This window comes from Aulonocara stuartgranti (genome assembly GCF_965226115.1).
Source record: "Aulonocara stuartgranti genome assembly, chromosome: 11".
Taxonomy (NCBI): domain Eukaryota; kingdom Metazoa; phylum Chordata; class Actinopteri; order Cichliformes; family Cichlidae; genus Aulonocara; species Aulonocara stuartgranti.
The window spans coordinates 2,604,712-2,617,202 of NC_138947.1; the positions used below are offsets into that span (position 1 = coordinate 2,604,712).

At 41.6% G+C, this 12,491-nt stretch overlaps 2 protein-coding genes across 2 annotated transcripts in view; one reads left to right on the forward strand and one right to left on the reverse strand.

Moving 5' to 3' along the window:
• The window catches only part of LOC309717160 (uncharacterized protein), an 80,482-nt gene that overhangs the window by 41,041 nt on the left and 26,950 nt on the right, over positions 1–12,491 (forward strand). The window lies entirely within an intron of this gene.
• LOC309716579 (uncharacterized protein) lies at positions 704–4,973 on the reverse strand. Its single transcript, XM_082550450.1, has 4 exons — positions 4,697–4,973; positions 2,049–2,077; positions 1,121–1,403; positions 704–891 (listed from the first exon to the last, which is right to left on the reverse strand). Exons 1-4 carry the CDS (start codon positions 4,938–4,940, stop codon positions 833–835), a joined length of 615 nt encoding a protein of 204 aa, XP_082406576.1. The 5' UTR covers positions 4,941–4,973; the 3' UTR covers positions 704–832.

A 12,491-nucleotide genomic window follows, 5' to 3' on the forward strand; every position in this document is an offset into this window, starting at 1 on the left:
TCAGAACATGCTATATCATGCTTAGGTGACTAGCGAAACTAGCGAGCTAACTTCCGCTAGCTTCCTGCTAACTTCTAACTCCGTTAAATGTAATAACTTTTGTTTTCATGGATGTCTGGAAGTTAAACTTCATAGTTACACCTGGTAAAGCAGCAATGCTGATCGTTTTATTAAAGATGAAAGAATTGAGACAGTTTTTAACTCTCAGTGATGCTGCAGTGTTGTTTGACCTGAAGCACACGGAGTTTAGGACCCAGATTACTCCCAGATTTAAGAGCATCTTAGTCCGACAAATACGACAATAACAACGGCCGCTTGCATGTTCTGCAAAAAAATGTGCTTTGTCGTGTATCTGACGGACAAACACCAAACCAGTTCCACATCACTGAAGTTGCACCATTTTTACAAACCAATTCTGGTTCAACTCAACAATCGGCCATGTGCGTATGAAAACAAAGGCACTGCGCATGCGCGTTTTACTCATATTCTATCGCGATATTTCATTTTCCTATCGTTGCCCAACATTATACCGGTATTACCGTGAACGGTATAATATGGCCCAGCCCTACTTAGTATATCCTATTTATTATAATATATTACACTCATTTTCTGTGCTTTGGTCATGCTTGAGCTAACAATACTGTTTTCATTCTATGGAGTCAAACTTCCCTGCCACAGTAAGAGCAATCTTACTGTGGCAGGAGCTCTGCCACAAAGTTCAGAGAGGAATGGAAAAACCAATAGAAGAATATTAACCATATTAGATGGTTAGGAACAGCTAGTTTCAGCAGCCGCTCCACCATCCTAGAAAAGTCCATTTCCTGGAACGGTTTCATTGAGTTCTGAACACTTTATGGATCAGTGCAGACAGATGTTCATCCAGATGTTTGTCTGAAAAAAGAGAAAATAACAAAAATGGAAATAAGTGTTTAATAAAAGCTAATCGAGCTTTAAAAAAATACACAGAGATCAACAACAAAAAAAAGTTACATTTAAACCTGCTGAACATCATTTTCTGCTCGTCAACAATGCTCTCTTTGCTCTGTAAATCTGACTGTTTCTAATATGAACTGAAGCAGAAACACTTTTATCATTTTAACATGTTTTGTCTTTATCTTACTTTGAGCTTCTGAGCTGCTGTCTGTCAGCCTCTGAGCCAGATCAGTCCTCTCCATCTCCTTTAAAACCTCCACGATCTTCTCCACTGACTGTTGGCCAAAAGTCCTCACCATCAACAACACCACGTCCTGCACGTCCTGCAGGTCTGACATCGCAGACAGACTCATGGGGCTCATTGAGCCACGTTTTCTTCTCAGGATCTGGATGAAGTCTCTGAGCTCGCTGCCTCTCAGATCAGCCAGTGTCTCCAAAAGCAGCTCAATAAGAGACTCCATCGTTTCCACCTGGTAAAAACAGAGGTCACATGACAGCGATGCACCATTCAAATATCTGTTTGATTGTTAATCAACAGAAACATTTTAGTGTGCTAAAAATAAATTCATGTTTGAATCCAATTCTTTCTAAAAACCTGAAAAGATGACCTTTGACCTTCAGACACAAAGCTGCGTCTTTTTAAGGTCATGACCGGTCGACCAGATGTAGAGCAGAAAATAACCTCCATGAACATCTGGTGCTCGGTGGGTACCTGCTTGGATTGGTTTTTTATTTCTTGGCTCATTTTTTCCTCTTTTTGAAGGATTTAATTTTCATGAACAGGTTTGTGACTCTGTTTTACTGCCTGACTGTAACTCTGTCAAAGACTGAGCTACAAAAACTGCAGTGAGTCTCCTGATTTTACAAACAGAGGGGAGCTTTAACTGCTCACATCTTTACTGATAAACAGAAAGACTTGAATTTAATCTGCTTTTAAAATGTAAATAAGGTTTAATATTTCTATACCAATCATGTATAAAACTCATGTGTACATGACAAAGCTGCAGCTTGAATCTCATGTGTATGATTTGTGTTTAAGATGAAGATCATTTTCAGTCTTCATCTACTGAATCAAAGCTGAACTGTGTGAAGTCGACTGATGTGACGTTACTCACTCTCTGGCTCAGTGGAGGAAACTGTTTGTCTGAGGAGAAAAGAAAGAGAAAAAGTCAGATTAGAAACTGTTTTATCATCAGGCTTTATGAGGATTTAGAACATGAAAGATTTCACATCAAAGTGACACTTAAACCTCGTTAACTCGTTAATAATGATTTTAGAGAGAGGCCTAACTTTGTGAATGAGAGCACACACAGGATACTCTGATCGCTGATCACTTTTCTGTGTGTGTGTATACGTGTGTGTACATACACACACACACACACACACACGTATACACACACACATATATATACACACACACACACACACACACACACACACACACACACACACACACACACACATATATGTTACGACCCGGCTCGAAATGACCGTAACAAGAGCGGGGTGTCCCGTGACTTCCCACGCCCAAACAGCCACAGCATCGGACTTTTAACAACAGTTTATTCACAACAACGGCACTCACGGTAGTGGGAGTGTATAATTTCAGGGTGAGCTAAGGCCAACACAACAAACAAAACTCAACCTAGGCTTCGGTTCCCCTCTGACCTGTTTACGGAAAAGAAAAGAAAGAAACAACACAGTCTGACCTCCCTGGTCTAAAAACACAGGAGAAAAGAAGGCTTCCCAAAGTAATTGGCAGCTCACCCCTACTTGCTCCGCACTTCACACACATGCCGGTTCCCAGGACTTCGCTCTTCTGGACAGAGATCTCCGATGTTATTCCCGGGATCTGCTGGAGCCACTCGCCTAGCTTGGGAGTCACCGCACCTAGTGTTCCGATTACCACGGGGACCACCGTTACCTTCACCCTCCACATCCTCTCGAGCTCTTCTCTGAGCCCTTGGTATTTCTCCAGCTTCTCGTGTTCCTTCTTCCTGATATTACTGTCATTCGGAACCGCAGGTTTCTCTTCAGCACTGTAGCCAGGCTGAGAAACAGTCAGAGCTCTTTTGAGCCAACCATCCCTTTAACGTTAACTAGTAATGACTTCATGAACTTCTTCACAAATAAAATTTTTATCATTAGAGAAAGAATTACCAATAATCATCCCACAGATGTATTATTATCTACAGCTACTCTTAGTACCATTGATGTTAAGTTAGACTCTTTTTCTCCAATTGATCTTTCTGAGTTAACTTCAATAATTACTTCCTCCAAACCATCAATGTTCCCTCTAATTTTTCTTGTGTCTGAGCAAACACACAAACTCCCTGAGGGATCCCTTGGACCACTGTGAGCAACAGCAGACGTGTGCACTGTGGTCACGCCAGCATCGAATCCATCCAAGTTACATGGTTTATCAAAAATAATCAAATTACAGCATTTACATTTATGTTAGACTGCTTGTAATTAACTGCTTTAGCCCACTTACAATGAAAATGTAAAAAAAATATCATTCATGCCCTGTGTAGTATGTTAACACTATTGGAAGTAAAAATAACTATAAATCCAATTTTGAAAACACAATTATTATTATTATTATTATTATTTATAAATCTCTGACTTGTATTATGAGTCTGTGGTCTGGGAGAGAGTCTGTAACTCTGTCTGCAAAATACAGTAAATAATGACCAATGCTGGACAACTAATTATATAGTTACTTCTTCAAAAAAGTTACTCAGTTTTGCAAACAACAAAGTTTTTTTGCAGCTGTTTACCTAAAAATACTGCCAAGGGTTTTTTTTAAACAAACATTTCACACTATTTACAGAACAATCTGCTGTTCTGCATCAAATCGGATGCCACAAAAACTATTTGTGCCACTCCAATTAATTCATTAATTGATGAATTAATTAATGGCAGGACGTCTTTGAGCAGTTTTGTAGGAATGGGGTCTAAAAGACACGTTGATGGTTTGGAGGAAGTAATTATTGAAGTTAACTCAGAAAGATCAATTGGAGAAAAAGAGTCTAACTTAACATCAATGGTACTAAGAGTAGCTGTAGATAATATTACATCTGTGGGATGATTATTGGTAATTCTTTCTCTAATGATAAAAATTTTATTTGTGAAGAAGTTCATGAAGTCATTACTAGTTAACGTTAAAGGGATGGTTGGCTCAACAGAGCTCTGACTGTTTCTCAGCCTGGCTACAGAGCTGAAGAGAAACCTGCGGTTGTTCTTATTTTCTTCAATCAGTGATGAATAGTAAGATGTTCTGGCTTTGCGGAGGGCTTTCTTATAAAGCAGCAAACTATTTCTCCAGGCTAAATGATGATCCTCTAGATTTGTGACACTCCATTTCCTCTCCAGCTTACGACTTTACAGAGCACGTCACCTCTGTAACTGTCTAACTGTTAATAAGAAGAGTTTCAGTGGTTTGTTGTAATTGTGAAGTCCTGAAACAGTCACATAATATCACTGCACACCGGCTATAAGCTGCTATTATTTTGTAGTGTGCTGTGTTTGAGCCTCCTGTAATGAGCCAACCTGCCTGACCTGCACATATTCTGCTCTAATCCACGTTATAAAAAGCAGCACGAAAATATAAACGTCTTTGTTCATCATTCACTACACAACACAGAGTCAAGAGATTTTTCTATCAGTCAGCACCTGGTTTCATATGAATGTGATAAACTATGTGCAGTATTCTCACATATTTAAGTCTTTGTTGTCTTATTTGTGGTTCCTGAGGTGATACCTGATAATCTCTGCACCAGATCAGTCCTGTTCATCTTCATTAAAGCCTTTCTGGTCTCCTCCACACTCTCTCCTCTGTACGTCTCCTCCATCAGCTCCACTACATCCTGTGTGTTTGATGTTTTCAGTCGGCCCCTTGGCTCGGATGATAGATCTTTCTCCAGTTCAATGAGTGACTTGAACTCAGCAAAGTCCTCTGGACTCAACTGGTTCAGTGTTTCAATGAGCAGCTTCTTAGTCGTCATAGTTACCACCTGGAAAATGAAGAAATCATATTATACATGAAGGACAGCATGTCTGCTGTTTGTTCATTTGATGGATGGAAACTGACTGCTTTGTATTTCACTAATGACAACATTACTGACATGGACGTTTGTTACTTTTCTATCACCCAAATGAAAACTGTGATTGGACGTGAACGTCAAACATCAGCTTGAAACTTGAATAAAATTGTGTAATAAAAACATGCAACCCACAGCAGCGTGAGTGTGAGTTTGAGTTCAGCTTGTTGGAAAGGCCCTCCACAACAGTCTCGTTTTCAAATGTGCCTCCTTGCGAAAATGAATTGCCCACCCCTGGTTTATACAAACTCTTTCAAATTAAAAGCCCTCTAGATTCTCACAGGTGAGAAACACTTTAATTCTCAACAAGGCTTTTATTTACTTACATGAAGAAGCCTTTTAAAAACAAGCGCGTTCACAGGTGTACACACGGGGACTCACACACACAAACTACACCCTTTTTGGCTCCTACCTCAAAGCACACTGTGCGCTGTCGATCTTACTGCTGCACAATAAGGTTTAATATTTACTATTTACTGTTATATTCACATAGATCATCATGATGTTGTTTATTCTATTGCTCTCGTCTTCTTCTGCTTGTTTTCTTCTTTCTTTCTCAACAGGTGATCCAGGTAAAAATAAATAAAAACTCTTTCTCTCCCTCTCTCTTTCATTCTTTCTCCCTGTCCTATCCCCCAGTCATGTCTGTCCCGTCTGTAACAACCAAAAATAAAATAAATACATAATTATAATGAAGGTCAATCAAATGGACAAATATGGCAAGGCTACGATGATCCAATTGGTAAAGTAAAGCCGCTTGGCATCTTTCTTGGCCTTCAGGCAACAATTCTGATGGCTAAAGATCCAAACGGGACAGGCAAAAAAACCCAAAAACTCTTTCCTGGAGAAATTTGAGGTTGCAGATGTTTCAGGGCTGAAGCCTTATCATATGTGTGCTCTTTGGTCCAGGTCGGACAATGTATGACAGAGTGAGAGGCAATAAGATTTTCATGGCAAATCATAGAAATTCGCCGTGGCGCCACGGCCTCACCGTGTCCCGAAAACTCAAAAGCTCCGCAGTTTAACATGGCCCGTGTGATATTCTGGGTTAGGCTCTTTGAAAAGATCAGGACAGAAGGACGTGGATAGGTGCCTTTATTGAACAGCAGGGCCCTGTTTCAGAAAGCCGGTTTAGTGCAAACTCTGAGTAAGTATACCGTGAGTTAACGAAAACTCCGGGTTTTCGGTTTCACAAAGCGAGTTCAGATGAAGCCTGAGTGAGTCACTATGACAACACACTCCGTGAAGCTAACCTGCCCCCTAGCAGGTTTACCACAACTAACCCTGACTGTCTCCGCCTCTTTGTCGGAAACCTGACAGTAGGAAGTGTCAGACATGGCGTGCCCCTTCCTTGAAGAGCCAGTAGATCTTGAAGCCCAAATTCTCCGCAGAGCTCTCCGCCGGGAGAGAGCGATTAGAGCGCGTTTGGACATTTTATCATTTCCTGATTATTTTCTGTGTGAATGTTACCGTTTTTCAGCACAATCTATAATTCATTTGAATAACATCCTCAGGCCTAATATTGCTCATGTGACACATCGCGGACATTCTCTCAGTTCTGTACATATTATTTGTATTGCACTTCGGTTTTTTGCAAACGGGAGCTTTCTGTATAATATTGGTGACGCTGAGCACGTTTCCAAGGCTACCGTCTGTCGGGCAGTCAGGAATGTTACAGTTGCACTGAAACGTCTCCTGTACTCGTTTGTGGTGTTCCCCGGTCATAGACCCACAAGATTTATCAAAGAGGGATGCCACAAAATTGCAGGTAGCAGGATGAACAAAACTTAATTCATGATGTGGTGATACTTGAACTACTACTTAAATTTTACATTTATTCTCACGGTTCCCAGGCGTGATTGGCTGTATAGATGGCACTCACATTCCAATCATTGCTCCTTCAGTAAATGAAGGAGACTATGTGAACAGGAAGTCTTTCCACAGCATTAATGTACAGGTGCATAGTTCCCTGTAGCATTTCAAACTAACAAATTATTTCACTATAGTAATGGATGCTAATTTGTGTTCTCTGCACTGTGAAGATCATATGTGATGCTGCCAACATTATCACAAATGTGGAAGCCAACTGCTCAGCCTCTGTGAGTGGTGGTGGTGGAGGACCCCCACCTGTTTTTCAGGCCTCCGCTTTTTTTTCTGTTGGCTATAACGGGTCACGTTTGAGCATACAGAGTAAGCAAATATGTACTTGTAATGTGCTCAGATAATTTCAATAAGTGCTTACAGAAAGAAAATTAATGTAGCCTCTAACTGCAATTGATTTACATAGGACAAACAGACCAAGCACTATGGCTCATAATACAATTACACCTTACCTGTTTGGACTATATTTTTATATTTCATTTTTACTTGCTACCAGGAACGTTTGGGGCCTATTGGGTTGCACCTGCGCTCAAATCATATCACAAAATCAAATGTATAAAATAAAAAATAAAATAAAATATAATAAAATAAAATAACGTGTTAAATGGGTGGAAATCCCTCGATCAATGTTTAAATTAACACTCACGCATTGACTCTGTCGGCTTTGTTTTGCCATGCATGCTCCCTTTCTTTTGCAGCTGAGGCTGTGTTACTTTTTTTCCGCGCAATTTGCATGTTAACCCTGAGTATCGTTTTTCACTCTGAGTTTTCTAAACCGGCTTCCTGAAATAGGGCCCAGGACATCACACACTAACTTGTTGTTTTCTTAGCGTGCAGAAACTACCCTTTTTTGTTGTTATATATTGGTCAACCAAGAACTAGCCCTGTAATGGGCACTTCTGTATTTTACCACTGGGGGGCAACAATTCACTCTATTACATTCCTCCCCTTTTAGATTTGTAATTGAAATAAGCAACCCTTTAAATGTATTTCACTGCCCCCACCAAAAGAAATATTCTGTGGCCCTTACGAACAAAGAACAAATGTAGCCATTACTTTTATTATTAAACTGTTCACTTCTAAAATAACTGGCAGTAAATAGCTAAAACATAACTCTACATTTTCAAAGATTCAGTCTCTTTGGGGGAACTCTGCGTCTCTCTGGGTATCTGCGTTCCACAGATGGGCTTTGGGTGGTTTCTGGGGTGGATACTGGTGGTTCATCGGTTGTCTGTTTAGGTGGTTCAGGAGGTAAGGGGTGTGATGTTAAAATCCCAGGTGGACTTGGTGGTATCTCTGGAACAACACCGTCCATAATCACTTCTGGCCGTCCCTCCGAAACCGGTGAAAATATAACTGGGGGTTTCTCCACAGTCTGTCTCCATGGTATTGTGCGTGTTCTCTGTCCCTCTTGTATCAGGTAAGTAACACTTCCCATTTTCTTCAGAACCGTTCCCTGAGTCCATTTTGTTTCCCCCCCCCTGAAGTTTCGGATACGCACAGCGTCTCCCTCCGAAAAAACACGAACAGGTTGGGTTTTGTAATCATGGTGTCGCTTCTGCTCAGACTGTTTCTGTTCAATGTGTCTGCTTAGTTCAGGTTTCAGCAGGCTGAAGCGAGTCCGGATCTGACGTTTCAGGAACAACTCTGCTGGTGTACGACCCGTCACAGTGTGCGGTGTACTGCAATACATGATAAGGAAGTTTGCCAAACGATGACTGAGTGGCAATCTGGCCTTACCATCTGCTTCCAGCACATTCTTCATCAGGGATCGTTTCAGGATTTGAACTGACCTCTCTGCTGCCCCGTTTGATGCAGGATGATAGGCAGGAACAGCTGTGTGTCTGATTCCATTTAACTCCAAAAACTGATTGAATTCCTTTGACACAAGTTGAGGTCCATTGTCTGAAACAAGCTCTTCTGGAAGTCCATATGAAGCAAATAACCCTCTCAAAACCTCAATGGTGTTGTGTGAGGTAATGGATGGCATAGGGAACACTTCCAACCATTTTGAATGACTGTCAATGACAACTAAAAAGTACTGCTTGCCTTTTTCAGCGAAATCAATGTGAATCCGTTGCCAAACTCTCTCAGGCCACTTCCACGGATGGAGTGGTGCAACGGGTGGTGACTTCTGTACAGCCTGACAGACTGAGCAGCTTTGAACCAGTTCTTGTATATCACCATCACAGCCTGGCCACCACAGGTAACTGCGAGCGAGTGCTTTCATACGACAGATACCTGGATGTTCATGATGCAGGTCTTCCAGCACTTTCTGTTGGTAAACTGGTGGAATGATGACCCGTTGTCCCCAAAGAACATGTAAATGTCCAGTTTTGTTTATTGATCTAAGCCTGAACAGCTAGGCGTAGTGTCCAGTAGAGGGCTCTGTTGTTTAGTTAGCGGCAAGCTGCACTTCCAGCTCAGACCGGTTTTTGTGGCGCACATGTCCCAGTAGGCAGCTCTCAATGAAGCGTGAACCAGCGTGATACCGGACTCTAGCGAAATTAACAATTTGCAGCCCTTGGAATGCGGAGCGAGGTACATGTTTTAAATTGTATTTCTTTGCTTAACTGATATTTTGTTGTATTTTCTGCTTTATTTGAGTTCATAGTTGTAATAAGCGTCTAAGAAAATGTATTTTGTGTTTCTGTTTAGTTTTCACGGTGCATTGGTGCACCTCAGCACTGTTAGATTCTGAATGAATCTCAAAGTAAAAATTACTGCACCCGTCGAGGCTCTCTCTATTTATTCCTTGGTCCGAGGGACTGCTACAGTGAAAACTCGATCGCTGAATGAAGGCTTCTTGCTAGCTCCCGTGCCAGATGAGTGCAGCCCGTGCCACGAGGTGGGTGTCAGCTGTGAGAGATTTCTACACCAGTCAAGATCATCTTTGCTTCGTCGCCTACCTCCACTTTGAACTCTGATGGTCACTTTACAAAGGTGCAGGTATTATGCCCATTAAGGACTTTGCTGATAACAAAGTTAAAATGTCTGCACACTAATTCAGAGTTACTTGCCTTAAATATTTTTGTTGTTACAGCCTTAAAGGTATACTGCATTGCACTGAGTAATTACAATCTTTAAATTGTATGGGTTTATTCTTCTTCAAAGCAACGTTATGGTGTATCAGCAGTATTTACAGTTACATTTTGTCTAATATGTGGATGCTAATCTGTTTATTTATGTGATGTAAACGTCTGATGTGAGCATTGTTTCCAAAAGTAACACTCACGTAAGTTTAAGTCCAGACGTTATCGCATAGAGCAACATACACATTGCAGTAACAAAATGTTGAACCCTGCTGAAGAAGCCGATGACTCAGAGCAACAAGGAGTAAGATCCAGCAATCGTGAAAGGCATTTAACTGAAAAAGGTAAAGAAATGCAGGAATATGAGGCAAAGAAAAATGAGAAGGCATTTAACAAAGCTTATGACACTTGGAAGAAGGCAGCTAAAGAAATCAGAACAAAGCTGAAAACTTTCTGCTCAACTGAAGAGCTAAACAATGCCAGTCATGACATAAGAGACAAGCACGCTGTAGTACAACAGCATTATGAACCCATTCGCCGCAGCCAATCCATGACGCCAGACATTGTTAAGCGAATGGATGCTTGTGCAGTGCTTACAACTGACATTTGTGAAGTTGTTGCTAAACGACAGGAAAATATCGATCAGCTCTTTAACGATCGCCTTGAAAAGGAAAGAGTACGAGTGATGTTAAACAAAAGGGACTATGGTTCTGTGTTTGGTGATACAAAAACTGAAACGTCGTTCCCAGAGGGTTCAGTTGCACGCTCAAAGGCAGATTCTACTGGCAGTCGTGAGGTGGAAGCAGAAGCTGAACTTGCAGCCAAAGTGGAACAAGCAAAGGCCACGCAAGAAATATTGGCACAGGAAACCAAGATCAGCCAAATGGAAAATGAGTGGAAAATAAAGGAAGTGGAATCAAAGGCAAAGTTGGAGGAGGAAAAGCCTAAACTTCAACAGTTAAAGGCAGACAGTGAAGTGAAAGTAGCAGCTGCACGAGTAAGAGCCCTTAGCGCTCAAAATGACATTGAAAGCCATGATCAAGTGTCCTGCTACAACTTAGAAAATTCCGCAAATCTCCCCAACAACGCACCACGGCTCTCTTTAAATCCACGAGCACCGACATTTAGACCTCACAATACTACTCCAGAACGTGAAGAACTTAGCTTAGTTCAAGCCCTTGCCAGCTCTCTTACCCTAAACAGGCTTCCTGTACCCGAGCCCACCATCTTTAGTGGCGACCCCCTAAAGTTTATGGATTGGAAGGTATCCTTTATGGCACTAATTGGTGACAAACCTTTATCTGTGTGTGAGAAAATGTTGTATCTAAAGAGCTATCTTGCAGGTGAAGCACGAAAGGCAGTAGAGGGATATTTCTTCCGCAACAGTGAGCAGGCATACGCAGGCATTTGGAGCGTTTTAGAGGAAAGGTATGGCAGCCCATTTGTTATCCAAAGAGCCTTTAGGGCTAAACTCACAAAATGGCCTAAAATAGCTGCCAATGATCCTAATGCACTGAGGGAGTTTGCAGATTTTCTCCAAAGCTGCGCAGAGGCTATCCCTCAAGTCAAAGGCCTAGAGATCCTTAATGATTGTGAGGAAAATCACAAGCTTCTAAGAAAACTGCCTGAGTGGATAGTGCAGAGATGGAGCCGCATTGTGGTGGAGGAGCTAGACAAAAGCCAAGACTACCCCAACTTCGCTCGCTTTACAAAGTTCATACAAAATGAAGCTAAAGTAGTTTGCAATCCTGTTGCCTCACCATTCCTAATAAACGAAAGGGCATCAGAAGAGCGGCACGTTAAAAGAGCGAAGGCACTCAGTACTACCATCCAACCAAAGTCTCCACCAATCCCAGTATCTACTTCTAGACCTAAACCCCCATGTTTGTTTTGCAAAGAAGAATCGCACGGCATTGCTAAGTGTCCTGCTTTTGCAGCAAAAACTAGTGATGACAAGAAAGTTTTCATTCAAGAAAATCGTCTCTGCTTTGGGTGTTTGAGAAGGGGTCATGTAACCAAAGAATGCAGAGGACGTCACTCCTGTAGTAAGTGTGGTCGGCGTCACCCCACCTGTCTACACACAGAAAGAGTGAATGAACCTAAAGAAAGGAAAACTGAGGATTCTAAATCCCCAGATGAAGGTGCAAACAAGGAAGTGCATAATGTTATGACTCATGTACTAACAAGGAAACCATCTTCCACATCCAGCATAGTACCAGTATTTGTGTCAGTTGCATCTGAGCCTGAGAAAGAAATACTTACATATGCCCTGCTTGACACCCAGAGTGACTCATCATTTATTTTAGAGGATTTGGCCTTAGAACTAAATGTAGACGCCCAACCAGTGCAGTTAAAGCTTAGCACCATGACTTCCGTCGACACAGTCGTTGCAAGTAAACTTGCCAACAACTTACAGGTGCGTGGGTTTGATTCTGAGACTCGTGTCCGAATAGAACAAGCCTACTCTCGTGACTTTATCCCAGTTGACAAGTCTCATATCCCTACCAAGGAAACTGCACTTCAGTGGCCACACCTTGAAGGC

What these genes read in the sequence shown, in the direction of transcription:
- LOC309716579 (XM_082550450.1), bottom strand. Translation starts at nt 4,940, where the DNA reads ATGACGACTAAGAAGCTGCTCATTGAAACACTGAACCAGTTGAGTCCA. An exon ending in TCTGGTGCAGAGATTATCAG is followed by an intron (nt 2,078 to 4,696) that starts GTATCACCTCAG and finishes TTTTCTCCTCAG; the next exon opens with ACAAACAGTTTCCTCCACTG. An exon ending in CAGCAGCTCAGAAGCTCAAA is followed by an intron (nt 892 to 1,120) that starts GTAAGATAAAGA and finishes CTCTTTTTTCAG; the next exon opens with ACAAACATCTGGATGAACAT.